The 25,606-nt window shown below is 49.3% G+C and overlaps 4 protein-coding genes across 6 annotated transcripts; all 4 read left to right on the top strand.

The window, feature by feature from the left end:
• Nucleotides 1-188: 188 nt before the first annotated feature.
• On the top strand, nucleotides 189-4,936 carry sf3b2 (splicing factor 3b, subunit 2). The gene is made up of 21 exons (XM_049762379.2): nucleotides 189-374; nucleotides 642-688; nucleotides 775-825; nucleotides 911-1,120; nucleotides 1,195-1,246; nucleotides 1,315-1,412; nucleotides 1,487-1,595; nucleotides 1,685-1,779; nucleotides 1,853-2,050; nucleotides 2,201-2,323; nucleotides 2,433-2,513; nucleotides 2,578-2,805; nucleotides 3,056-3,205; nucleotides 3,269-3,358; nucleotides 3,437-3,544; nucleotides 3,615-3,722; nucleotides 3,798-3,943; nucleotides 4,033-4,134; nucleotides 4,210-4,309; nucleotides 4,394-4,582; nucleotides 4,765-4,936. Exons 1-21 carry the CDS (start codon nucleotides 245-247, stop codon nucleotides 4,834-4,836), a joined length of 2,487 nt encoding a protein of 828 aa, XP_049618336.1. The 5' UTR covers nucleotides 189-244; the 3' UTR covers nucleotides 4,837-4,936.
• Nucleotides 4,937-5,441: 505 nt separating this feature from the next.
• Nucleotides 5,442-13,052, top strand: LOC125993634 (phosphofurin acidic cluster sorting protein 1). Its single transcript, XM_049762363.2, has 23 exons — nucleotides 5,442-5,702; nucleotides 6,467-6,554; nucleotides 6,660-6,749; nucleotides 6,879-7,004; nucleotides 7,073-7,217; nucleotides 7,279-7,370; nucleotides 7,458-7,535; nucleotides 7,621-7,680; nucleotides 7,754-7,914; nucleotides 8,362-8,455; nucleotides 8,535-8,615; nucleotides 8,799-8,920; nucleotides 9,752-9,881; nucleotides 9,947-10,051; nucleotides 10,142-10,248; nucleotides 10,319-10,473; nucleotides 10,535-10,645; nucleotides 10,799-10,901; nucleotides 10,975-11,060; nucleotides 11,150-11,288; nucleotides 11,356-11,606; nucleotides 11,680-11,799; nucleotides 11,901-13,052. Exons 1-23 carry the CDS (start codon nucleotides 5,575-5,577, stop codon nucleotides 12,017-12,019), a joined length of 2,691 nt encoding a protein of 896 aa, XP_049618320.1. The 5' UTR covers nucleotides 5,442-5,574; the 3' UTR covers nucleotides 12,020-13,052.
• Nucleotides 13,053-13,205: 153 nt separating this feature from the next.
• ccdc171 (coiled-coil domain containing 171) lies at nucleotides 13,206-18,677 on the top strand. Its single transcript, XM_049762478.1, is given in 19 exon segments — nucleotides 13,206-13,272; nucleotides 13,820-13,960; nucleotides 14,048-14,158; nucleotides 14,224-14,365; nucleotides 14,589-14,737; nucleotides 14,805-14,870; nucleotides 14,904-15,020; nucleotides 15,121-15,260; nucleotides 15,336-15,474; nucleotides 15,620-15,695; nucleotides 15,759-15,847; nucleotides 15,925-16,014; nucleotides 16,084-16,179; nucleotides 16,281-16,445; nucleotides 16,519-16,674; nucleotides 16,762-17,376; nucleotides 17,443-17,583; nucleotides 17,643-17,822; nucleotides 17,961-18,677. Coding segments are annotated over 18 exon segments (2,835 nt in total). The 5' UTR covers nucleotides 13,206-13,272; nucleotides 13,820-13,849; the 3' UTR covers nucleotides 18,213-18,677.
• Nucleotides 18,678-18,835: 158 nt separating this feature from the next.
• Nucleotides 18,836-25,450, top strand: lratb.1 (lecithin retinol acyltransferase b, tandem duplicate 1). 3 transcript variants are annotated; one of them, XR_007490353.2, is made up of 23 exons: nucleotides 18,836-19,182; nucleotides 19,267-19,470; nucleotides 19,541-19,670; nucleotides 19,741-20,711; nucleotides 20,782-20,882; nucleotides 20,943-21,012; nucleotides 21,069-21,199; nucleotides 21,463-21,551; nucleotides 21,615-21,714; nucleotides 21,796-21,839; nucleotides 21,903-21,980; nucleotides 22,046-22,242; nucleotides 22,315-22,379; nucleotides 22,453-22,559; nucleotides 22,727-22,829; nucleotides 22,889-22,988; nucleotides 23,153-23,192; nucleotides 23,268-23,428; nucleotides 23,951-24,034; nucleotides 24,096-24,213; nucleotides 24,385-24,462; nucleotides 24,904-24,994; nucleotides 25,086-25,127. XR_007490353.2 is itself a non-coding variant. In XM_049762406.2 (22 exons), exons 4-22 carry the CDS (start codon nucleotides 20,549-20,551, stop codon nucleotides 25,158-25,160), a joined length of 1,917 nt encoding a protein of 638 aa, XP_049618363.1. In that variant the 5' UTR covers nucleotides 18,836-19,182; nucleotides 19,267-19,470; nucleotides 19,541-19,670; nucleotides 19,741-20,548; the 3' UTR covers nucleotides 25,161-25,450. The 3 variants fall into 3 exon arrangements, 2 of the variants coding, with proteins under 2 accessions (XP_049618363.1, XP_049618372.1); XM_049762406.2 differs by lacking the exon at nucleotides 24,385-24,462 and having other exon boundaries at nucleotides 25,086-25,450; XM_049762415.2 differs by lacking the exons at nucleotides 24,096-24,213; nucleotides 24,385-24,462; nucleotides 24,904-24,994; nucleotides 25,086-25,127 and having other exon boundaries at nucleotides 23,899-24,035.
• The last annotated feature ends 156 nt before the right edge of the window (nucleotides 25,451-25,606 follow it).

Here is a 25,606-nt window from a genome sequence, read left to right as displayed (position 1 = left end):
GACCAAATATATTTCAAATACATTGCAAAAAAAAAACAGTTCAAATTGTAAAGAAATAACATGCATTGTCCACACAAATATATTAGAATAACATGCATCCAAGTCAAAAGGCACGCCCGTTGCTGGTCTATGACTACATTTCCCAGATGTCAGTGCGCCTCTACATTCCCACCATGCATTGCGTCGCATCGAAGCTTTTCCCTCTAACACGCGCCGCCATTGTTGCATCCATCGAAAGTTCAACATGGCCTCCGACCAGCCACCGGGATCTGATGCTCACCAGAACGACCTGGGGATTGCTATCGCGGGTTTGAATTCATGGACACACCGGGAGCTCCAGGTCAAGCTGGCCGAATTGGGCATGCCCGTGATGGGTAAGAAAAGGCTGAAGACAGTTCGATATCGACGCTTGTGATTAGCTGAATGTTGCTATGCTAATGGTGACTGCTAACACCGTTTACCTAAATTAGCCCTCTGTACTCATTAACGATCGTTTGTACGTATGCACACTTAGACTAAACATACATATATGTTTACTAATCTACTAATTTTATTCACCTCAACGTGCATTTGTTTATTTTTAGCATGGTGAGCTATTTGTCGTTGCGGAAACATAAACCTTTTCTGTTTTTGCTGTGTAGGTCCAAGAGAAGAGTTGATGGATAGATGTAAAAATTACATGATCCAGGTAAAGTTAAAGAAGTTTCTGTCGGCTGCTAGCTTATTGTATGTATGTCTTTATTTATTTTTCTGGAATGATCTTTCACTCTGTAGACTGGTATCCTGTTTGGAAAAGTTCATGATGACAATGGAATGGTGTCTCAGGTACACTTTTCACCTTATCACTGAATGTTTGTGTCACCCACCCAATCCGTGCCTTGCTTGCTCACTTTTGTGACCTACACACCAGATGCCTCCTGGAATGGGGGGAATGATGCACCCAGCGATGGGCATGATGCCCGCTGGCATGCACATGGGCATGGAGGGCTCCAGCCTGCCGCCTCCTGGCCTGTCACATGATGACCATCTCCATATGGCTCAGCATAGGGCAATGATGATGCACGACGAGCACGATTCTCGTGTCATGGATGACCAGGACCTCCTGGAGCAGCAAAACAGGGTAAGAGTAGGAGACGCAAACCTATGATGGAAGTGCCAACGTGGACATCATGTAACTTGTTTGAAACTCCTCAGGCCGCCATGCTGTTGGAGCAGGAACGCCACCATCCGGTCACTGCAGTCCAAAGTATGTCTGTAAACTTCTTCACGGAGGATATCCTTCGTTTCCTCATTCCTCGGTTGTGTGTCCTTCAGTTCCTTTAGATGCTCATGGGGCGCTGCCGCCAGGCATTGCCATGCTGGCCCAGCGACATAGATTGCCACCGCCGCCCCCAGGGGAGGACAACAGGGAGGTGAGCATCCTAATCATAAGAAAGAGAGGAGCATTATGTTGCACAACAATTTGATGTGTGATGTTTCATTCGAGGCCTGGCAGGGTGATGACATCATTATTGGAGGGCCCAAGATCCCCCAGGCCTTGGAGAAGATCCTGCAGCTGAAGGAGATCCGACAGGAGCAGCACATTGACCCTGCAGGTTGATATCCTGTAGCTCCTCGTCAACAGAAAGACCTCTTTCTTTGCCAGCATTCACGCTGACAACTGTCCCGTGTTTTCCGCCTGCAGAAGCAGCGGAAGACGATGGGCACCTGGGTGGCAGCAACTCTGCGCTAGGAGCGCTGGAGGCGGGAGACGACGACAGTCGTATGTCCAAAAAGGATGTGAGTCTTCTTACTTTTAGGACTTGAGTCTCTTTTGCTAGGCTGAGCTGTAACCAGAGCTCTTCCCTTTTAGAAGAACCGCCGGCGCAGGAACCGCAAGAAGAAGAGCAAGAACAAGCGGGCTCAGGAAAAGAAGGAGAAGGGTGAGGGAAAGGACGACGGCAGCGACAAGGAAGACGAGCCGGAAGTGGAGATCGAATATGTCACAGAGGAGCCGGACATATACGACTCCGGTTACATCATCTTCAAGCGAATCTTTGACGCCTTCAAGGTGAGTCCATCTGTGTGTCGCGTGTAGCACGGGGGAAAAAAAAAGGTTTAGTATGAACAAACAATTTTCCTGTGAGGAAACTATGTTGTAGTCATCTAGTGGTCAGACTCTAGTCCAATGCAGTAATGAGCAACATCATTTGATTTACAGGTCACTGACGATCTGAAGAAAGAGAAGGAGAAAGAACCAGAAAAAGCGGAAAAGCAGGAAATTGGCTTTATGAGGAAGAAAGCCTTCGAGTTGGAGAGGAAAGACAGCGACGACAGTGACGAGGTTGGACAGTTGTCCTTGTTTTGATGAACGGCTGTATTTGGAATTACTCTTCCGCGGTATGTCTATTCAGACAATCCAAGATATTTTTCTTGTGTCCCAAACCTAACAGGATGTCCGCCACGATGTGCCCAAGTTGTCCAAGAAGAAGTTGAGGAGGATGAATCGCCTCACCGTGGCCGAGCTCAAGCAGGTAAGTCACGTCACCATGCGTCCTCGCCTTGAGCCAGTCGGTGACATCGACCTCCGCCCCTCAGCTGGTAGCCCGTCCGGATGTGGTGGAGATGCACGACGTGACGGCGCAGGAGCCCAAGCTGCTGGTGCACTTGAAGGCCACCCGGAACACCGTGCCGGTTCCTCGCCACTGGTGCTTCAAGCGCAAGTACCTTCAAGGCAAGAGGGGGATTGAGAAGCCACCCTTCCTGCTCCCAGAATTTATCAGGAGGACTGGTATCCAGGAGATGAGGGAGGCTCTGCAGGAGAAGGTGGGTTAGGCCAGACCATCATTGCTGGCTTTATGAATTTGGATGTTTGCGCTCTTGAACTGGAATATCAAAAAAGTGATTTTTCATTATTCAGTTGTCGGCTTGAATCTGATATCAACATTTGTTTTTGCGGTCCCAGTCCTGTGAACTATTTTCTGAAATGACAAATCTGTATTTCCCTTTTTCCTTTCTTCTGCCAATTGAACATTAGCAGAGTTAATAATAAATTGTTTTATCTTGTGTCTTGCAGGAGGACGCCAAAACCATGAAGACCAAAATGAGAGAGAAAGTCCGTCCCAAGATGGGAAAGATTGACATCGACTATCAAAAACTTCACGACGCCTTCTTCAAGTGGCAGATCAAACCCAAGCTGACCATCCACGGAGACCTTTACTACGAGGTAATGACATCGGCCGTCCCGAGCTGTCCCGTCAACGTCACTGACTGACGTCGCTATGTACAGGGTAAAGAGTTTGAAACCCGCCTGAAGGAGAAGAAGCCGGGCGACCTTTCCGAGGAGCTACGCATCGCGCTGGGAATGCCGGTCGGCCCTGTAAGTTTCGGCCCTTGTGGGCTCACTGTGGCATTGTTGAGCACCGGTCATTGGGGGTGTGTTTGTCTCCGTTCACAGAACTCCCACAAGGTTCCTCCCCCCTGGTTGATTGCCATGCAGAGGTATGGCCCCCCTCCATCATACCCAAACCTGAAAATCCCAGGACTCAACTCACCCATCCCAGAGGTAACAAGTAGCATTTAGCATTTAGCAAAGTGCAGATACCTGACGTCTATCTGCTTTTCCTTTTCTTCAGAACTGCACCTTTGGTTACCACGCCGGCGGCTGGGGGAAGCCCCCCGTGGACGAGATGGGCAAGCCGCTTTACGGCGATGTGTTTGGGACCAACTCGGCTGATTTCCAGGTGAGTCAGTGCCACCTCCACCACAAAGACTCTCCTGAGATACATGCGCTCATATGTGCTGGCTGATGCGGGCAGGCCAAAGCGGAGGAGGAAGAAGTGGACCGCACGCCGTGGGGCGAGCTAGAGCCTTCTGATGAGGAGTCTTCTGAGGAAGAGGAGGAGGAGGAAGAGAGCGATGAGGAGAAACCGGACGAGACAGGATTCTTCACACCAGCGGACAGGTAGAGAGTGGACCCGTTAGAAAAGTCTCACAGTAACAAAGATGTCATTCGGGGATTGGGAATAAATAAATTATCCCCCCCCCTCTCAGCGGGCTGATCACGCCAGGAGGCTTCTCGTCCGTCCCCGCCGGCATGGAGACTCCTGAACTCATCGAGCTGAGAAAGAAGAAGATCGAGGAGGCGATGGACGGGTGAGAGACATCCCCGTTAGGTGTCCCAGTCGCTTGCTCGCTCTCTCTTCATTAAGCGTATTCCTCTCCTCGCAGCAATGAAACGCCGCAGTTGTTCACCGTCCTCCCGGAGAGACGAACGGGCCCGGTGGGCGCCGCCATGATGGCCTCCACTCACATCTACGACATGTCAGCGGTGAGCTAGCAAGCACACGCGCGTACTTTCGACGTGTTTATTTTTCCATCCGGAGGTTTTGACGTGCACATTTGTGCCCACCAGGCCATGGCAGGGCGCAAGGCCGGCATAGGTGATACTCACGGCGTGGAGGTGGCGCTGGCGCCCGACGAGTTGGAGCTGGATCCCATGGCTATGACTCAGAAGTACGAGGAACATGTGCGGGAGCAGCAGGCCCAGGTGGAGAAGGAGGACTTCAGCGACATGGTGGCCGAGCACGCAGCCAAACAGAAGGTACGCAACAACTTGAGGGCGACGATTTATTGTAATTTTTTTTAGGGGGGGCATGCAAGATAAAAATATTATAATTTTACAAAAAATCACCAATACCATATACATTTATATATGGAACCCTCTTGTAGCCTTGATTTTAATTATAATGATGTCATGCTTCACAATGTCTTTGTGACCTCCAGCAAAAGAAGAGGAAGGCTCAACCACAGGACACACGAGGCGGTGCCAAGAAATACAAAGAGTTCAAGTTCTAGACAACGAGAAGACATTTTATTTCATGTTTTTGTTTTTTTCATATAATGTGAGAACCCTCATGTGTTTCCTCTTTTTTTGTAAATAAATCCCAACCAGCCATTGCTGTTTTTTAATTTTTTTTTTAATTAAGAGTATTCAATCTGGGGCCACTTTGTGTGGTTTACAGACACACACACACACACATTGAGGTTTCTTCTACATTTCTGGCTGCCTGCCTGCTAACAAGTGTACACTTAATAGACTTGGCGTCACCTGACACGAATGAAAGGTGACCCTGCTCGGATTATCTGTTAACCTCCTCTAATCGTCTCCTTCTAATCACCTCTGACGAATGTAATTCAAATTCCTTGTGGGTGACCACGCCCTCCGCATGACAGGAAGAAGCAAGCTTTACAAAATATGAATAAAAAACTTTCGACAGTTTTTTTTATACTTGCAAAATGCAGCAAACTGCCCAATTACGTGTTGTTTTGTATTCGTACGCAAATTAAACGTTGAAATAAGATTTCAAAACGCGTTTTTCTGCTTTACTGAGAAGGCACGTCGATCCCGGTAGCGCGCACGTACGCCGCGCTGCTGCGCGCGCTCTCGATTTCCGCTTCCTGCGTGCTCAGCGACGTGCTCGTCGACGTGCTGGCGGCCATTAGCGCGCGCACACTCCGCCTCCGTCGATTGCGGAAAGTAACGGGGAGGAGGAAGCGCAGAGGACGGCTTGCGAGCCTCCTGCAAGCGCCAGCATGGAGCGAGGCTTAGGGGGGCTTCCGCAGCCCTCCAAGCCGGTCAGCATCTCATCCAACCGGCCAGTTCACATGAACTTGTTCGCCACCTGGGAAGTGGACCGTTCTTCGCCCAGCTGCGTGCCCAGGTACGAGAAGGGGAAGTGGGGTGAGCTCATCGAGGCTGTCGGTGGCGATGGTGGTTGTGGGGGTCACCTTTTGTTTACCAGCCACCTCCTTTTGTGTGCGTCACGTGACTTTGGATATCACCTGCTGCTTTGTTCTGACGAGAACATGTATTGTATACTTATCAATGACATCATATGGCAACCACTAATTTCATCTTGGCGTGTATGCAATGCACGCATATTGAGTGGGTCGTGATAATTGCTGGTTGCAGCCTGTTGCCATGGCAACGCAGCCCTTCAAGCCGAGGCGTCAAAAATGGCTGTCTTCGTTCTTTTTTGGTTGTTTTTTTGTTGTTGTGAAGAGCATTGTCCTCTTGCTTGTGTTGTTGTCGCAACACCCCCAGGCACTTCCTGTTTACCTCAGACACTCGTCATGTTCTTCCAGGAAGTGATGTTGCAATAAGGTTGCGTGATTGGTCGCCTGCTGAAAGCAATCTAGAAGCTCTCATTGGCCTGAATGGCCTCTGACCTCAAGATGGTCTTGTGATGTGTCATGTTCATGGAACAACAAAGCAACATTGTCAATACTGTAAAGTGTACAAAATTGGAAGGTGGCTGCTAAAAACTCAGACATCATAAAAACTGTTCTTACACGAGCGGGGTCACTTTTAAGAGATTGATTTTCTTTCTGTTCTGACTTTGCTAGCTTTGTTTGTGTACGTTTTGCACCACGCTTTCCCGAATGACTGTTTTGTAACATGATATGATCACGTGTGCTGTGTCAGGCTCTTCAGCTTGACCCTGAAGAAGCTGGTCTTGCTCAAGGAGCTGGACAAAGACCTCACCTCGGTGGTCGTGGCAGTCAAACTGCAGGTGAGCGCTTGCAGGTCACGTGGATTTTCTGCCGAGTCTAGGATAGGGGACTTGAGCTAGGTTGTCACGACATCACTGTGAGCTTTCTATTTGCGTTGTGTTCAGGGTTCCAAACGGATCCTTCGCTCCAACGAGATTGTTCTGTCGTCGTCGGGCCTGACGGAGACCGACCTTCAGCTCACCTTCTCTCTGCAGGTGAACATCACCCTCGCTCACACGAGTCCCTTAAAAGAAAACCCTCAACTGTCCTTCGCTGTTTGTTGATATGTACGAGTTCTGCGATTTCCAACACGTTAGCCAGTTTCACTCTTGTTGTGTGTGCAGTACCCTCACTTCCTGAAGAGGGACGCCAACAAGCTGCAGATCATGCTGCAGCGCCGTAAGCGCTACAAGAACCGGACCATCCTGGGCTACAAGACGCTCGCCCTGGGCCTCATCAACATGGCCGAGGTACGTCGCCATCCCCGCCGCTTATTTAGGAGTGAGTGAAAAGCGGGTCGCCGTGTCTCCTCTCACAGGTGATGCAACACCCGAGCGAGGGTGCCCAGGTTCTTGGCTTGCATAGCCAGCTGAAGGACGCCTCGCTGCCCGTGGCTGAGATGCGCGTCTACTCGCTGTCCAGCCAACCCATCGACCACGAGGGACCCAAGGCCAAGATGTCGGGTAAGGCCTCCATATTGATGCATAATACGATGTTATTTAAAATGCATCTTTTTCTGTCCAGACCGATCTCCGGACATCGACAACTACTCTGAGGAGGAAGAGGAGAGCTACTCATCTGAGCAGGAGGGGAGCGACGATCCCATCCACGGACAAGTAGGCGGGCCCTTGTCTTGATTTTGGAAGCACGTCCCTGTTAGCCCAGTTTAGCCACAACCGTAATTCCCTTCCCGCCCCTTTAAGTACCTGTACGATGAAGATGAGGAAGTGAGGAAGAAAAAGCCCAGACGGAAGCTGACGTCAAACGCCGCCATCACCAGGGTGAGCTCTTGTGTGCGACGCACATCAACTGGTCATCTTGATCCTTTTTCATCTTAGTCATTATCATCTTCATTTTGGCTTGCAGCAGCCAAATATCAAGCAAAAATTTGTGGCCTTGCTGAAGAGGTTTAAAGTCACTGACGAGGTACGTCTGGATGCCGGGTGAGGGATCGGTTGTGGTCTGCGGCTCACCCGTGTCCCCTCGCTGCCGCCTCCAGGTGGGCTTCGGTCTGGAGCACGTGTCCAGGGAACAGATCCAGGAAGTGGAGGAGGACCTGGACGAGCTCTACGATAGCCTAGAAATGTACAACCCAAGCGACAGCGGCCCCGACATGGAGGAGACCGACAGCATCATGAGCACACCCAAACCAAAACTCAGGTAACAGCTCCCCCTTTTGGACTGCAGTGATAACCCCCCACATAAAAAAACACACACATTTTTATATGGTACAGAAAATATTATCCTATAATTCTGCAATTCATAAAAACATAGCGCAGTAAGATTTACATAGAATGTGAAAAGTCGAACATTTTGTGCATGAATTCATCATTCAATTCATGCTACTCCTCTTGTGCCCGCTTTGGCCACTAGGGGCGCACTATACAGTAGTCATGTAGACAGACACAAGACTACTACTTATTTAATAGGAACGTAATATTTTGTTGTCGATGAGTATGTTGATTTTTTACATTCTAGACTTGGGATGCATGCACACATGCACTTAAGGTGCATTATTTTTAAAAATAATGTTGCAAAATAACTTTGAAACGCAAATGGTGGACCCACAGCCACAAGGGAGAAGCACTAAACTCTCTTTGTGTGCAGGCCCTTCTTCGAGGGCATGTCTCAGTCCAGCTCCCAGACGGAGATCGGAAGTCTTAACAGCAAAGGCAGTTTGGGCCGGGACACTCTGAGCCCAGTACGTTAGGATGGGGGTCTTTAGGGGTTCTTTTTGAGCGTGTGTGTGCGTCACTTGACGAGCACTGTTCTGCCAACAGGGGGAGCCGCCTTCTGCGGACAAGATGAAAACCTCCCGCAGCCGCATTCTAGATGAGGCACTGTCAGAGAGCGAGGCGCTGGTACAAACTTCCTACTGAGAGTTTGCGTGTGTTTATCATGTTTGCGTCATAATTATGTTTTTTTTATGTGGGCTTTTTAGCTCTTGGGGTCCCCCTAGAGGTTGCATGGCCCAAAATACAGCGCGCTTAAGCTTTGGTGTTTTGTGTGTGTCTTTGTGTGTGTGTGTGTTTGTGTGTATACAGGAAGGTGCAGATCTGGAGCTGCTCGCTGACGCCGCGCCCTGCATCACAGTGTCCGTGCCGGAAAAACCCCGTACACCCATGAAGACGGGCAAAAACGAAAGTCAACCGGCGCCGTCACCACGGTAACCAGAAAGCCGCCAACGTCGTTGCACCGCCCAACCCCTAATAGACCTTATCGCCCTGAGATCGCACATAGAAGAAAGAAAGGCGAACTACCGTGTTTACAGCTCGAAGTGAAGTATTCTTGGACTTGACAATTTGCATTCTCCTCGGGGAGAGTGACGTCACGTATGTGCCATGGCACGTTTCGACCACGTGAAAAATAAAAATGGAGGAAGGAGAGGCAGTGGTGTTTTCAAGGTGGACATCCAGTCAATATTTTTGAGTTTGTGTCAGCTAAAGAAAATATTAAGGTACGTTGCACTCTGCTGTTGACAGTAGTTTCAAAAATTAAACCGCTATTACAAAAAAACAAACGTTGATGGCAGCACATTCAAGCTTAAAGAGAAAATCACAGACTGTATGTGGTCCCCACATTTCATTATTTTATTTATAAACGATATTCTGAAATGTTGTAAATGTGCACTGACAATCTTAACAGTTATGTCAGACAAAAACCGATTGCCTTAAAAATATATTTATTTTAAGTGAAGTTTAGAAAGACTTTTTTATATTCATATAAAAAAACAAGTTGCTTTTTTTATGTTATCTTTTTTAAAATAAAAAGACCTATGATAAGTAAAAAAGCTTGTCGTTATTTTATTTGTAATAAAAAAAATACTTTTAAACCTCACTATTAAAAATGCACTACAGTTGAGGAATAGCAAAATCGATTATCAATTTTATGGTAAGCAGGGTGGTTGGCATCTGTTGAATTTGTAATCCAATCACATTCTGCTTCCTGAAAGTACGCTGGCGCCTATCGTTGACAATCTTTATGAAACGATATGCAGGTTGGACGGAGGCCACACCCCTTCACGGCAGAAGCGCAGCAGCACCACCCCCATCAAATCCAAAGCGCCGAGCGAGCGCGCCAACAGCTCCGACTCGGAGAGGTCTCCCGAGATGGGCCACGGCACGCCGGTAAACATGGCCGCCCGATCCCACCTCGCTTGTCGGGCCCCTTTAAATCGAGCGCTCACCCGTAGGTATTGAGGAAGGCCATGTACGACCAGCTCAACCACATCCTGTTGGCTGACTCCGCCCTCCCGGAGAGCCTCATCCTGGTCAACGGCGGAGACTGGCAGGGGCAGGTGGGCCTGGCTCGCCCGCCAGCTCATGGAGGTGTCTCGCCCACTTTGTTACCTGACTGTATGTGCGCACCTATTTCCTGTGTGTCTCAGTACGTGCTGGAGCAGCTGCAGATGCACAAGCAGCCGGTAGTGTGCACGTGCTCGCCGGCGGAGATCCAGGCCGTCCTCTCCGCCATTCTCACGCGCATCCAAAAGTTGTGAGTACATGTGGCGGATCCCACACCTCAGTTATGATTGATGGGAGCTTGTTTGTGTTTGTCTATGCAGCTGCAACTGTAACGCCTCAATGCCACGGGCGGTCAAAGTGGTGGCGGTGGGCAGCCAGAATTACCTGGCGGCCATCTTGCAATTCTTCGTGACGCAGTTGGCCAACAAGACGTCGGACTGGCTCAACCACATGCGCTTCCTGGTGGTTCCTCTGGGTGAGCTGCTCAATAAGCCCCGCCCACAGCATCTTGTGACATCATAACGTTCCCTCCTCAGGCTCCCATCCCGTCGCCAAGCATCTGGGCACCTTGGACAACCGCTACAGCTCGTCCTTCCTGGACGGCGCTTGGCGAGACGTCTTCAGCCGTACCGAACCTCCTCCCACAGGTAAAGCCCCACTGGTGATGTCATCAATGTGGCGTCTTACAATGCAAATATATGTTGTGACTGAGAAGGATTTAAGAATTGACCTTGACTTGCTTGATTTTGAACACTGTAACTTTGGACTTGCTTTAAATTTGAAGCTTTTATGACTTCCAGACCAACTGGACGTGGCGGGAAGGATAGCTCAGTTCATCAGCGGCGCCACGCTGACGCACCAGCTTCCCATCGCCGAGGCCATGTTGACCTGCAAACACAGGACGTGAGTAACGCGCCCGCCGGCCACGTGCTCGCCATTTCCTGTGCACGCAGTCATGGCTGATGTTTTTCTGCAGGCGAGAGGAAGAATCCTACCAGAAGTTTATTCCCTTCATTGGCGTGGTCAAGGTGGGCGTGATCGAGTCTGGACCCTTGCAGGCCGGTGAGTAAAATAAAATAAAAATAAATACAGCCACCCGCTCTTCTTGATGACATCATAGTCTCCCTTGATTCTTTTTTATGGTTGTCAAGGCGATGCAGATGAAGGGGTAGCCGTGAGCTTGGCCGTCCCCTCCTCGTCTCCTCCCTCCCACGGTTCCCCCGCAGGGATGATCAAGGAGGCAGCCACTCCCCCTTCGTCCCCGTCAATGGGAAGCGTCGCCGTGCAGGGGTAAGAATCTTCCCCTAAGACGCCTGCTGCTCTGCTAGCATCCTAAAAGGCAGACGCTCGCCCTTAGGAGTCCCGGCATGTCACATGGCGTGGACGCCATCGGCCTGCAGGTTGACTACTGGCTGGCTTCGCTGGCTGACAAGAGGCGGGAAGGTGAGCGGCGGGACACGGCGTGCAAGAACACGCTGAAGAGCGCCTTCCGCTCGCTGCAAGTCAGCAGGCTGCCCGGCGGTGGCGCCGGCGGGGGAGGCGAACCTCACGGCGTTCAATTCAGCACCATGGCCATGACGGTGGTCACCAAGGAGAAAAACAAAAAAGGTGTGAGGGAATTCTAAACACTCTTATCATCTTGGGGAACGTTCTGCTCACATGGTGTGTCTTTTGTACCTAGTGGCCACCATCTTCCTGGGAAAAAAGCCCAAAGAGAAGGAGGTGGATTCCAAAAGTCAAGTGATCGAAGGCATCAGTCGCCTCATCTGCTCGGCCAAGCAGCAGCAGACCATCCTAAAAGGTAACCGCAACAAGTCATTTGCGTCAGGTGTAGTCAAGAATGAAGATGAACTCACATCTCCACTATTTGGCACGCTGAACTTTTCCTCCGTTGCCCTTCAGTGTCCATCGACGGAGTCGAGTGGAACGACGTCAAGTTCTTCCAGCTAGCCGCCCAGTGGCCGACTCACGTCAAATATCTTCCTGTCGGCCTTTTCGGTTATACCAAGCCCCCTTCCTAGATGGCAGTGGCGGTCATTGGGCACCCCGGCTTAAGCTTTGCCCCTCCTCCATTCTGCAAACGCACAAACGTTGCGCTTTATGCAATCCGGGCGACCTGTCACATTCCTTTGCGCTTTCCTCTTGGCAACAGGGCCCCTTAGTGTGAAAGCTCAAGAACTACAGTGTTCCCCTGCTAATCTGCAATTGACACCCCGCCTCCAAAAAAAAGATTTGTCGTTGCCATAAGATGGTGGCAAAGCACTATTTTATTTTGTTAGACAGGGTTGTGGCCTGACTACATAAAACTGGGATAAGTTTGTTTTCAAATAACAGAAAATATGTTTAAAAGAAAGAAAAGTTGAATTAGCAAATAAGGGGAACACTATACATTAAAAATGGCAATGTATGTGTAAGAATATAGCTTCCATGGCACAGAACAGGTTTGTCATGCCACTGTGTATACGTTGTATTGTGTGAACAGGAAATATGGCATCTGTGTTCCATCAAAAGAAGGACACCAAAATGGGTGACTGTCCCAAAAAAAAAAAGAACATTAGTGCTGTCTAAATGTCTGAATAGCCACATGGAAAATTCATGCAAAACAAAAGCAAATGGAGTCGAAGATTTTTATTTCCAACTCGGTGCTTTAAAGTGTTCTCTGTGCTCAAGTCCACGTTCACAGTTCTGTTGTGTTGCTTGTAAATGGACTCCGGTTGTAGGTTGTAAGTGACGTGTGGAGAGATGTTTTTGCACATTAGCCGTCGTCTCTTCAGCGTTTTGCCTCTAATAATAATAACATTGATGATGATGATGATGCTTGTACATATGTGACATTATTTCATGTTTTGTATGACTGCTTTTTCATGGTTGCATTTGTCAGTCAAATTGAATGGAAAGTGCTTGTTTTGTTGACTCAAAAAAAAATGGCACAATTGGATATTGTGTGAGTATGTGTGTGTACACTTTGTTGACAATGCATAAGTCATATAACAATGTGTATGAGGAATATTATGAGGAATCTGTGAAAAACCACTAAAAAAAGGTGGAAAGAAACTGTGCAGAGTAAAAGATCATTTAAATTCATTTACATCTGGTTCAGCCTATTTGATTAACGTTACATTTATTTACTGATGATCTGTTTTTAAAGTAATGTACTGTAAAGTGTCAACAAAATTAGCGGAAGTATGAGAAAACCAATCGGGGCAATTTGCGGAAATGACGTAACGACACAAAAATGGCGTCTGATTCAAACGACTTCGGCTCGATTTCAGCAGTGAGTAATAAAAAAATACGCTTGTGTTATACGTTTCACAATGAACCAGATATCTACACAAATCCAACACGAATTATTTTTATTTTAAAATATATTTTTAGTGCTTAAAATAAGCGCTGTTAATTCCTCTCATGAATCATGTTGACATTCGGCAATAGCGCTCATGAATCAGGTTGACATTCGATAATCGATAGCTTGTAAGAACACGCCTGTAACATGTAACAACTTTAAATTGGTCTGTACGGTCTTTTCAAGCATTCGGTGCATTTTGCTTGATGATATTCGTGAGAAGACTAACTGTTTGCAGTGTAGGAAAAAGCTCTGTTGTGTCTTTCGTACTAAAAAGCAAATGTCGAGTTGGTATGGTGTTTGGGTCAGAAATCAAAATGTCGGACAAATCGCTTCACCTATCACCCAAATATACAATAGTGTGTGACGCCCATTGGTATAAACGGTTGCCCTGCTACCTAGGCAACCAAACACCATCCTCACTCAGGGCGTTACACACTTGTTGCTCCCCTGAACATCATTTGCAACGCTTTTTCAGGATGGTGACGCTACCATTTGAGGAGCCATAATGCAGGACAAGCCAAAGGAGCAAAGGAGAGCATCCGGCCAGGCGGTGGAGAACGCGGCAATGATGCAAAATGCTGGCAGGTGACCAAGGGGCCAAATGCACTTTAATCATGTGGTCATGTCTCACTATTTGTTGGGTTTTCTTCTCAGCTGCACCGAGCTGGATGCCTCCTGGAAGCCACGAATGAAAGCGGGTGAGCAAGGGAAGGACAAAGTCAAAGCATCTTGTGACAGCGACCTGACAGGAAGGAGGAGGCTCCATCAGTTGGAAAAGGAAAAGCTGGAGATGATGTCCACACACAACCAGCAGGTCAGACCACATACGCCGCTAACCATCATGTAGCAGATGGTGTCATCTGTGTGTGTATGTTGCAGCTGTGTACGTTGGAGGCGGAACGCACCCGCCTCCGGGCCTCTGTGGAGCACGGGGAAGCTCAGAAGGCAGAGCTGCAGTACCACTTGACCGTGAGCCGCAGAGATGCCCAGCGAGCGTGCGACAAAAACGAAGCACTCAAAGGTATGGAAATCATTTCTAGGTTCTATCTGTCTGCCTGTCTGTCCACTCCAGCCTCCCCCCAAAAAAACAACAAGATTTTGGGGCACGTTTTTTTGATGACAAAAAAAATACCAATACTGATTTTACTATAATAATACATAAAAATACTGGATAATTAGTGTTTTTTTAGGTGACATTATTTTTCTCAGAACCCGCTATAAATATGTAAATGTTTGTGTGTCAGAGGAAGCTGCATCACTGCAGAAGGTTCTGGACATGACTCAACAGGCCCGGCAGGAGGAACGGCTCGCTTTGCAGCAGGAAGTGGCCGAGCGTGACGCGCTAATTGACAGCTTGACTTCAGAGAGCGAACGACTGCACCAACTCCTGCAGGCAGGTCTCACACACACGTGTACACACACGGAATCCATGAAAGCTTAAATATGGTGTTTGTGTCCAGAATCAAAAGGAGACTCTGGAGGAAGTGCAGAGGAGCATGATGGCGCTGCAGAAGGAGCAAGAGAAGGTTAGCAGAAGAGGAAGTTACACAGACAGAGAGGAGTTGAGAATAATTTCCTTGTCTCTTTGTCAACAGGATCACAAATCTCTGGAGGCCAGCATGGCAGCCGAACGAGCGGCTCACCTTGAGTTCAAGCAGAAGTGTGAGGTCACACAGGTGAGACACATGAAACAAAATCTTTAGAATCATTCACTAACCGACTAGTCAACTCCGTACAGCCATATAAAATAGTCATTCCCAATACACTTGTTTGAAGGCGATGCTTGCAATGCATCAGCGTGCCCAGCAGGAGGCGCAGTGCAATCTGGAGCTATTAAGAAGAGAGCGTCAAGATTTGGAGAGAGCTTACCAGGATGAGAAAGAGCGCAGCCAACGCATTGAGCAAACTCTGCAGCAGTGAGTGTGCACACACACACACACACACACGCGAATATCTTGATTACTTGTTGACATATTTGTGCCTGTGTGTAGCCTCCAGACAGAGTACCAGAAGTACAAGTGCGATCTGAGCGTTGCCTTGGAGACAGAGAAAAAGAACATCGTTGACCTGGCTGCGAAGCTGGAGGAGGAGAAAAAGCAACACAGCAAAACACACCTGCATCTGGAACAGGTCTCAGACACACAAACGCACACACACAAATAGCTAAAATCAGTGAGTATATGAAGCAACAAAGCACTACTTGTGTCTAAATTAAACTCATATTTATGTGTATTTCCTTGTCAAATATGGGCACAATTGCTTTGACTGTGTTCAGCTACTGAAGAGAGAGGTGCATTATGGGAAACTCCTGGAAGACATCATGGAGGTTCTCCAACAGCACACACGTAAAGGTACGGCAATGACGTGATCGCTTTAAGAAGCCACGCCCACCTGCTGTCAACTCATGTTTGCAGGTTCAAAGGATGATGGGAATCGAAGTCCTGCCGACGTGATGCAGCTGCTCAGTTTGACGCTCAGCAGACAGGAAGTAGCTGAGCAACAGGTGGATTTCTTGGCAGGTCCAGGATCTGTTTGTAACTAAGAGAGGCTTGACCAAGAAAGTGTTGTGCATCTTGGCAGGTCCAGGATCTGCTGTTGGCCTGCGAGAGACTGGACGAGGAGAAGCGGACCCTCAAAGGCGTGGCTGCGCATCAGAAGCAACTTCTTCAAGTAAGCAAAACTTCATTTGTTTGGCTAACGGGTAGGACACTTTGATTGACAAATGTCCGCATCCCGCAGGAGGCTCGCCAGCTGTCACTCACGCTGCGGGAGCGAGCGACCCACCTGCAGGAGGAGAGCCGTGTTTGGTCCGTGGAACTCCAGAAACAGTCAAAGGTAAGTTTGTTGACTTTGTTGACTTGAACTGCTCTGTAAAAAAAAGCTGTGTGTGCTTGTGTGTATGTGTGTGTGTGTGTGTACATGTATGTGTGTGTTAGGCCCATCTATCCTTCCTGCACTGCGTCTATCAGCGCCTACTTGCGGGCCGCGTGCTGGCAGAGCCGCAAAGCATGCTGGGCACTTTCAGCCGGTCAGACTTGTGTGACCTCATCAACGAGCTGGTGGAGCAGCTGACCTCTGACCTCCAGGAAGCCAACAATAAGGTTAGACTGTCAAAATGTCATCACTGAAGTTAGCTCATGCCCCCACCTGACGTTTTGCCCTCCTCACCCGTAGGTGGCGCATTGGCAGGCGGCGTGCGAGGAGAAGAGCGGATGCTTGAACCAGCTGCAGCGGCGTCACAAGCTTATGCAAGTTCGTGCTCAGGAGAGCGGGAAGAAGCGGGCGGAAGCCTGGATCGGCCGACACGCGCGCACTGTCAATCAGCTGCGGGTAACTGGCATCACATCTTGTTGTCCATCACTTGATGTTTCATTAGGGAGGGTCAACCACACCCACTCTGTCGATTGCCACCTCCAGGACCTCCTCTCGCAGAGCCGCAGAAAATCATCCTCCTTCTTGTCTGCATGCGCGCTCCTCGCCGGTATGACGGCGCACACCCAGCGCCGCCTGAGAAGCCTCGCTGAGCAAAACCGTCTTCTAGCCTCGCGCTTGGCAGCGAGGGAGGAGCTGGAGGAGGAGCTGCGGCGGCTGGCCGGCGCTCTGAGCGGAGACGGAGGGGAGAAAACAATGGAGGGGACACTGGCCAAAAGGCGATGGAAGAAGTACGTGTGCGTGGTGTCAGCGCTGAGGTGGTGGCGCGCCGTCGGAAGGAGGAGCATGGAGTTGTTTCGGCTGGAGATGGTTGGGGCGGGTCCCGTGGTGTGCGTCGCTACGGCAGCTCTGACGGAAGAGGATGTTGGTGAAGATCGCGATGCATTGTGCGCCCGCTGGCTTCGCTCCAAACGTCTATCCTCCACCATCTTGGCCTGCATGGTCGACCTGCCTCCTCCCGCCTCCTCTCCAACAAAAGTGAGGTCAGCAGCACGGTCTGGATTGGCTCGCCTCCTGGATCAGATTGCGAGCCAATCGGAATCTGCCCCTGACATCCTGCGTGAGATGATCCCACAGACTCTGCCCCCCAGTGATTTGAAGGTCTCGTCAAATAAATAAACCCCGAATCTCACCTTCATCTGACCTTCACCTCTGTCTTCCTGTTAGATGCTGGTGTCCCGCCTCCAGCAGCACTTTCTCCTCCTCAGCCAACGGCTGCACTCGGCTGAGGTGGAGAGGCGGAGCCTGAGACTGCAGGTGGCCCATCTGAGGAGGACAGAGTGCAGCAGGGAGGACAACTGCAGGACGGTGAGAACACACAAACTCACACACTTGTAGTCATATGACGTGTGTGTGTGTGTTAACAGGTTCCAGCAAAACACTTCCACAGCGTGTGCGCGGACCTACGGCGAGCACTCATTGGCGAACAGGAAGCACGCGCACTGCTTCTTGAGCAATCGACACAGCGCGACGCTCTACAGCTACGAGTCAACGCACACACTACCGAGCGGGACCAAGCCCACCGTGCGCTTAACCGCATGGCGGAGGTACACGTGCGCAAATACGTGATCTCGTAAGGCACAAAACGATTGTGGTGAAATGGTATCGATGTGTAGTATCGGTGCATTTAACTATTGTCAAGGTGTCTGTGCATCGCGAGCTTACACTTCTTTGTTCTCACACAGGCGCTGGCAAAGGCTCGACGGCGCCTGAGAAGAAAGGAGCGCTCGTTGAGGATTCTGGCCAAGCACCTGTCACGAGTGGACAAAGAGAGGCGGCGACTGGAAGGGCGACTGCGACATGCCTCGGCCGGCAGACGCCAGGATCACGCGATCGGTTATCAGAAGGCAGCGGCGCGGCACTGCAAGGAGATGTCCAACTGTCCAAATTCTGGTGCATCAAACGAACTGCCAAACCCAGGAAGTGAAAGTCTTTAAGGTCAGAGGTGCCCAATTCTGGGCTACAGAGAGACTGAGCAAAAATGTTTGGGAAAAAAAATGGGCTGACTTTTCCTAAATGGAAGCTTCTTATCCTTTTTTGTCAGTCACCATCACAAATTGAGGTTGAATGAACTTCCAAGGACAACGCGTCGCTGGTTTCCATAGTGACAGCACTTTTTATATCCCATTATTCATGCTTGACATTTGTCTCAAAGGAATATCACATACGAAAACGCATATGTTTCTCTGTGTTAGACTAAGTTAAAAAAAAAAAAAGTAGCGGAAAAGTAGCATAAGCGCTGACACCAGTGTTTTCATTCACTTTCTGTCACAGTCCGAGTTTGTCCCACCAGATTGAAGTCAAATTCCGCACATAACAGGACGCCTTTTCCTCCTGATGGGCGAAGCACAAGGATCAAAGTCTTAATCCCCCTGACAAAGAAATAAAACGGAATCATTGAAGTATCATCTCATTGCCTCTAAACACGGCGGCTCAGAACTGTAATCCTCTCGAGTCCCCAGAGTCATTTTGACAGCAAGACGACGCTAATCGGCTTCCTTGTCGGTTTCACCCTCAGGCGACAAACAAGTTGTCGCAGCAACAAGAAAAAAATAACTTGCCCTACTTGGAGCTGCCATCCAGAACCTCTCATGAGCGCCTTCTTGTCATGTCAACTTTCCTGGAGGTCCTTTTGTCACGTCCACGATCCCGAGTGCCTTTTTGTCATGTCATCTCTCACCTACTTGAACTTCGTGAAGGTTCAGCTGCAGGCATTCCTCGAGCTTTTTTCACCGTTATCCAATTGGAGGCTGGTGGGCGGAGTCAAATAGTCAAGAAAAAGAATAAAACAGCCAAGCGGCATGCAGATAGGCGAGAAGACGACGAGGACTCGAAGGAAGGTGCTGCTGTTGAGAGACCATGTCTGAAGAAGTCATCTTCTCCACCAATCGGCAGATGAAGCATGAGGTACGATGTAAAACCCTGGAGACACATCAGGTGCATGGCGCTTCAAACCGGCGAGTGTTGATGCTCACTTCCTGTCACCTGCAGGTTTGTCACATCCTCCAGTCGCAGGGTCAAAAGCCATCCCAGTTGCTTCTCGTTGCCGATGTTTCTGACAACATTCAATTGGGAAGGTGCCGGAGCCCTGAGGAGGAGCTGCTACTCCTCCAACAATTACTCTGCTTTGCCAAGACATGGCAATTCATCCATGGAATGGCTACTGCCAATCACATAAATCCTTTCCCCGCCAAGGTGACGACAAACTTGGGATCTCCTGACCTGGTGATGACATCATGACATACACCTACTTTTGTTCTCCCAGGATCAGGTGGGTGGGGCCAGGTGGAATCCTTCCCCCCCGCATCTGGCCACCTCTACCCTCAGATCTTTACAATGGCCTCATAAAGGACGAGTCTTGTGCGGCCTGTGTGGGAAAAGTTTCTATGACAAAGGTAGGTGCGACCTGGTGTGCTCATGTGATGCTCATGTGATGTCACATTTTAATTTATTTCCTGTGCAAAGGAACGTTGAAGATCCACCACAGCGGTGTGCATCTCAAGATCAAACACGGCTGCACAGTAGCAGGCTGCGCCATGCTCTTTAGCTCTCTACGCAGTCGGAACCGACATAGCGCCAACCCCAACCCACGTCTGCATCGTGGTGCTTTCACAATGAAAGATGACTGGACCCCTCCGCAAAGTACAGGTGGCAATGCCCCTGGCATAGGAACAACGTGCCAGTCAGCATCATTATGTGGCAGTGCGAGCAAAGCAGAGCAACTAGTTGCTGTCGCTGGCTTGCCGGCCAGTCAGTAGCCGTCCTGGGAGTCACATGATAGCTTGCCCCAAAGGAAAAAATCTAGATTCTAGAAAGTTGAGCATGCCGCTAAAAGTCGTCGGTCAATTGGAATGAATAATATATTTTAAAAACTCGAATGATTCACTTTGTCGCCATCTAGTGGACTAACAAGTTGTTCCATAAAATGCATGCCTTTTGTTCTTTCTTTACGGTCAACTACGGGGGGAAAAACAATACAAAGACAAATAAAAATCACAAACGATCTTTTTTTTCGTTTTACGTTACGGAAGTGTTTTGTGAAAGCGGAGATTTGTTTCTTTTGTTGGTTTAAAATTTTAGCTTGTCAGAAACCGAAACAGTCACCTTTATATTCCACCACAAGGGGGTGCCATCGTGATACATCAGAAAAAAAACAACAAAGAAGACAGACCAGAAGTGCCTCCTCCACAATCCAGAGCACCTTGAACTAAGAAACTTTTCTTTATTTTATTGTTTTATACTCTTATTTTGTTTCGTCTTCCACCTTTTGAGAATGTTTGCGTGTTTGCTGTGTCGTGTAAGGGCACCAAAGTGTGTCGCGCGCTCCTGCGTCGGCTCGTTCGCGAACACCAGACACTTAACGGACACCTGTAGTGACAAGGGGCCAATCCGCATCGGCTGCGCCTCGGGGTTCTGGGGGGACACGGCCACCTCAGGTACAGCCCACCTACCGTGCTAATACAAACTTAGTACATATTCATCTTTATTTTGTGTGCGTGTACACAGTACCTCAGCTGATCCATGGCGGTAAACTGGACTTTTTGGTGTTTGATTACCTGAGTGAGATCACTATGTCGCTCCTAACAGCAGCCAAGGCAAAAGCACCTGTAAGTATCATATGATAGCATGTGAGAGTGGGACATTCAACTGATGGCATTGTCTCGTAGAATCTGGGTTACGCTCCAGACTTTGTCCATGCTGCCTTGGCGCCGTCCATCCACGAAATCCACAGAAAAGGTGAGTCTCTTCTTTGCATAGCAACCTCCACAGCAACCAACTTTGTCCCCTCACAGGTGTGCGTGTGGTCAGTAACGCGGGTGGGGTGAACCCATTAGCTTGTGCCGCGGCCATACAGGACGTGGTCAAGAAGGCCGGCCTGGACCTCAAGGTTGCAGTGGTGACGGGTGATGACCTCATGGCCCACGTGAGGAACACTGCTACTCACTGACCTCTTGTGACTAACTCGGTTACGTTTGACACACTGGCTCGTTTCCTTTTGACAGCCTTTTTGACTCATTGACTTTCTGCCATGTTGCCATATTGAATTGTTACCTCACCAAGATTGACTTATTGACATGTTAATTCATTACTATTCACATTCTCAGTGACTTGTGGCTCACTTTATTGTTGACGTTTTGACTCAACGTGACTCATTCATTGGATTTCTTTTTAACCGTGTCTCCACAGAGAAGCCGCCTCGCAGAGGTCAAGATGGCCGACGACGGCAGCAGCCACGCTTTGCCAAAAACGCTGCACAGCATGAACGCCTACCTCGGGTATGTGAATGCTCACGTGCGCATCTCGTTCACCTGCATGCTAATGTCTTGATGTGTGCACAGGGCACTGCCCATCCGCCGCTGCCTGGACCTTGGCGCTGACATCGTGGTAACAGGCCGTTGCGTGGACAGCGCCCTCGCTCTCGGCCCTCTCATGCACTCCGTACGTTTTCAACTTTTGGGTTTTTAAAATATGTGGTTGCCCTAAAAACATGCCTTCACTTGATAATCTGCTCCTTCGCAGTTCAGATGGGGAAAAAGCGACTTGGATCTGCTGGCCGCCGGAAGGTGAGGAAACTGACTCTGATTCGCCGGCTCTTTGACTTACTGACTCCTTGTGATGTGGTTCAGTCTGGCAGGCCACCTGATCGAGTGCGGCGCCCAGAGCACTGGCGGGATCTTCACCGACTGGCATCGCGTCCCTGACTGGTGAGAACCTCGCCACCCGCCGAGATCCCTGCTAAGCCCTGGTGAACTCCGATGACCTCTGGCAGGGACAACATCGGCTTCCCAGTGGTGGAATGTTCCGCTGACGGCTCCTTCGTTCTCTCCAAACCACCAAAGACGGGCGGGCTGGTGGCGTTTGGCACGGTGGCCGAACAGCTGGTGTACGAGATTGGCGACCCGCGGCGATACGTGTTGCCTGACGTCGTCTGCGACTTCAGCCGTGTGCTCATACAGGAAGTCCCCGGTATGCGTACTATTTTGATGTTGAATCTTAATATTGACAGTGATGGCAACGATGTGTTTTGTGTGCGCGCAGGTATCGACGGCGGCGCCGTCAAAGTGAGCGGCGCCAAAGGCTTTGCTCCGTCACCTAACTACAAGGTGAGCTATAACGAAATTAGCCCAAGGGGCGTGGCTACATCGTAGACCTCAACATTTCCCGCTCCGTCCGCAGGTGTGCGCCACGTACATGGACGGCTTTCGTGCGACCGCCGTGTGTCCGCTCGGCGGGCCGAGAGCAACGGAAAAAGCCCGCAAGACCGCAGAGAGCATCGTCAAAAGGTTTGTTCGTCGTCATAGAAACATCCGGAATGTTCACTGCTCACAAAATGAGGGGATATTCAGATTTTGGCTCAAATTAACGTCATCTGTGAAGGTTATAGTACATCTTAGGTTCATTCTTAAATTTCACCTGAGAGATGCGTATTCCAAACTTGACGTTTGCGTAGGGTAAAGCGCATATTTGAGCATTTGCGTCTGGAGGACTTCTCAGCCGTCAACATCCAGGTTTTGGGAGCAGAGGACACGTACGGCGCCAACGGCTCCAACAAGGTGAGACCTTTCACCTTTGACCTCAGGATGCCAACGAGGCTAACGCACTGGCTTTGCAGGATGCCAGGGAGGCAGTCCTCTGGTTGGCTGTCCACCACAAAGACAAGAAGGCACTGGAGCTCTTCTCCAGAGAGATTGCCGCTGCCGGGACCGGCATGGGTACGATTGTCACTCTCACGCTGTCGTCATTCAGTATCTGTACTTGTGTTACTTTCCCAGCACTTTTGTCGTGACAAACATTTGAAGGTGGCGAGTAATGTCTGTTCCTTTTAGTCGCACGCGTTTGCCCGTGTGTCCTGTGACGTTTGTCCCTTTGCTCACAGCTCCTGGACTGTGCGGCATTGTGGGCGGGCGTCCCCGAGTGTGAGTACGATGGCCACTTTTGTCAAATACATTTTTGTCGGACAGTCATTCACCTCAATGTCGTCATATTTCAAGGTCGCCGGTCCTGAAGCCGCTTTTCTTCCTCCACCCCAAGTCGCAACTCCAGCTCGACATCTACGTAGATGGACAGTGGGTGGAGTCCCTCTCGGAGGCGGAGCCTGACACGCCGGAGCCGGAAGCCCCTCTCGACTGTGCAGAGGAAGCACCTGACGCAGGTGAGCTGGGAACGGCTTACACCCAGTACCAACTCATAAATATGTAACTCTCCGAGGATGTCATGATCAAGATTAATATAAAGCAATATGAAGTAACATTATGGATCATTTGAACACCTTAAATTCAGGAAAGAACAGTTAATTTTATTAAATATATTGCGCAAAAAAAATTAAATGAAAAAAACGATGCTTTTTTTCCAAATACAAGTGAGCTGTACGAAAACTATAATTAAGTGAAATAAAAAAAAAATCTGAGCAGTTTAAACCAGTTTGAATCTGCAGGGCCCTTCATTTTACCAAATAAACTGTTCTTGAATAATGATTACATTAATCTAAATAAATGTTTGAAAACAAAACCGGTTTCAAAAGTCAAATAGACCTGATTTGGACTTAACAAATGCACTGTACTGGATTAAAAAGGAAAGTTTGTTGTTGCCCAGTTTATTTCAGTGATCTTTTTGTATCACTAGAGGGCGCAGCGTTCGGGCTCCCATTGTGATATATTGCCCGTTGATGTTGTAGCGCTTCCTAGCGGGCCGCACTGCTACCGGCTGGAGGACATGGCCTACGCTAGAAGCGGCGACAAAGGAGACTCTGCCAACATCGGTGAGCCTCGCTAACCGCTCGCACTTCTTCACGCTAAGCTAACCGTTAGCTTCTGACGCAGGAGTGATCGCCCGCGACGCCCGCCTCTACCCCTACCTGAAGAAACACCTGACTGCCTCTGTGGTGGAGGAATACCTGGCCCACCTCTTCCCGCCGGGCCTGCACGGCGCCGTGACACGGTGAGTGCCTTGCGAGCGGGCCACGTGGAACAACCGCAATACTTTTTGCGAACCGCTGTGACTCGTCATGACTAAGCAGATGACTGCTTCAGGCTGTTCGTGTTCTGTTCCTAATTGGTCCCAAATGTCTTTCGCCGCCACCACCACCACATGGAATCTTGGCGCTGAAAGACTCCACTGTTCGTCTTCACAGCAACGCCAAAATGGGACGACATGCAGCCAAAACTCTGTACTTGAGTAGAAGTACAGGTACTGGTTTAAGACTTGTAATTAGATGAAACAAAATGCATTCATTGTTTTTTGTTTCGCTGTATCTGTTGAATGGCCATTGTGCTCCTCTTGGCCACTAGATGGTAGTATAATACAGATAGATATAGTCACAACTCTCAGCTCATCAGTACAGCACTGATATGAGTAGTTCTTTGCAGATGATAAAGAATAGTGTTAGCTTTAGGCTAGCACACTGAAAGATTAAGACTTTTTTTTTTTTTTTTTAAAGAAGTGTTTCCAACACTGGTTACCCGTTTGCTATAAGCATGTGTTAGCGATTAGCCGTAAAAGACGCAATGAAATGCAACATGGCCGCCGCAGGCACTTCATTAGTACGTGTTGAAGTCTCGTTAAAGTGGTGGAAACGTGCACACGCATTTGTGTTGTCGTGGTTACAAGTGCTTTTGTGTGTGTGTGTAGGTACACTCTACCAGGGATCAATGGACTCAATTTTGTCCTGAAGAATTCACTCGGTGGGGGAGGGGTGGCGTCCCTGCGCAGTGACCCCCAGGTAAGACCCTCACGCACGCACACATTCACACACATGCCCACATGGGGTGGCTGTCAATCAACATGGGTTTGTGTGTGTGGACCTCCTGCAGGGAAAAGCCTTGGCTCAGATGTTGCTGGACTTGAAACTCCGTGGACTTCCTGACCTCACGACCATGCTCGGTTAACACACACACACACACATGTGCACACATGGTTTTAGCTGCAGAGGACTTGACTGTCAGCTTCGATCACATGACCTTACCGGACTTCATTGGAGTGGCGACCTCTCACCTCGCTCTGCGGAATGTCACTTCTTCCTTAATTGCAAACAGGCCTTCGGTCGTCATCACGACCGCTGCCAGTTTGGCGCCTTCACTCTTTGGGAAAACCATTGCAGAACAATTGCGACGTAGCCAAGCTTTCATTGAAAGTGCCTTCGTTCATTGGCAGGAATTAAAAGGTGTCGACAAGTCCGGCCCGTGTGTCTGGGAGACTGCCTTTTACGACCTTTAACCTCTCTGATGTTGTTTTTCGGCTTCTTGCGAAGTCTGGTGACAAGTTGGCTCGCTACTCGCACATCTGGCCAGCGTTTCTCTCTCTCTCTCTCTCTCTCTCTCTCTCTCTCTCTCTC

Source organism: Syngnathus scovelli, chromosome 1 (genome assembly GCF_024217435.2).
Source record: "Syngnathus scovelli strain Florida chromosome 1, RoL_Ssco_1.2, whole genome shotgun sequence".
NCBI lineage: Eukaryota > Metazoa > Chordata > Actinopteri > Syngnathiformes > Syngnathidae > Syngnathus > Syngnathus scovelli.
Note: the sequence above shows the minus strand (reverse complement) of the source record. Positions and strands in the feature narration are given on the sequence as shown.

What these genes read in the sequence shown, in the direction of transcription:
- sf3b2 (XM_049762379.2), top strand. Translation starts at nt 245, where the DNA reads ATGGCCTCCGACCAGCCACCGGGATCTGATGCTCACCAGAACGACCTG. An exon ending in ACAATGGAATGGTGTCTCAG is followed by an intron (nt 826 to 910) that starts GTACACTTTTCA and finishes CCTACACACCAG; the next exon opens with ATGCCTCCTGGAATGGGGGG. An exon ending in TTCTTCACACCAGCGGACAG is followed by an intron (nt 3,944 to 4,032) that starts GTAGAGAGTGGA and finishes CCCCCCTCTCAG; the next exon opens with CGGGCTGATCACGCCAGGAG.
- LOC125993634 (XM_049762363.2), top strand. Translation starts at nt 5,575, where the DNA reads ATGGAGCGAGGCTTAGGGGGGCTTCCGCAGCCCTCCAAGCCGGTCAGC. An exon ending in CAAACGCCGCCATCACCAGG is followed by an intron (nt 7,536 to 7,620) that starts GTGAGCTCTTGT and finishes TTTGGCTTGCAG; the next exon opens with CAGCCAAATATCAAGCAAAA. An exon ending in GTCTGGACCCTTGCAGGCCG is followed by an intron (nt 11,061 to 11,149) that starts GTGAGTAAAATA and finishes ATGGTTGTCAAG; the next exon opens with GCGATGCAGATGAAGGGGTA.
- lratb.1 (XM_049762406.2), top strand. Translation starts at nt 20,549, where the DNA reads ATGTTTGCGTGTTTGCTGTGTCGTGTAAGGGCACCAAAGTGTGTCGCG. An exon ending in CTGCACGGCGCCGTGACACG is followed by an intron (nt 24,214 to 24,903) that starts GTGAGTGCCTTG and finishes GTGTGTGTGTAG; the next exon opens with GTACACTCTACCAGGGATCA. An exon ending in CCCTGCGCAGTGACCCCCAG is followed by an intron (nt 24,995 to 25,085) that starts GTAAGACCCTCA and finishes GACCTCCTGCAG; the next exon opens with GGAAAAGCCTTGGCTCAGAT.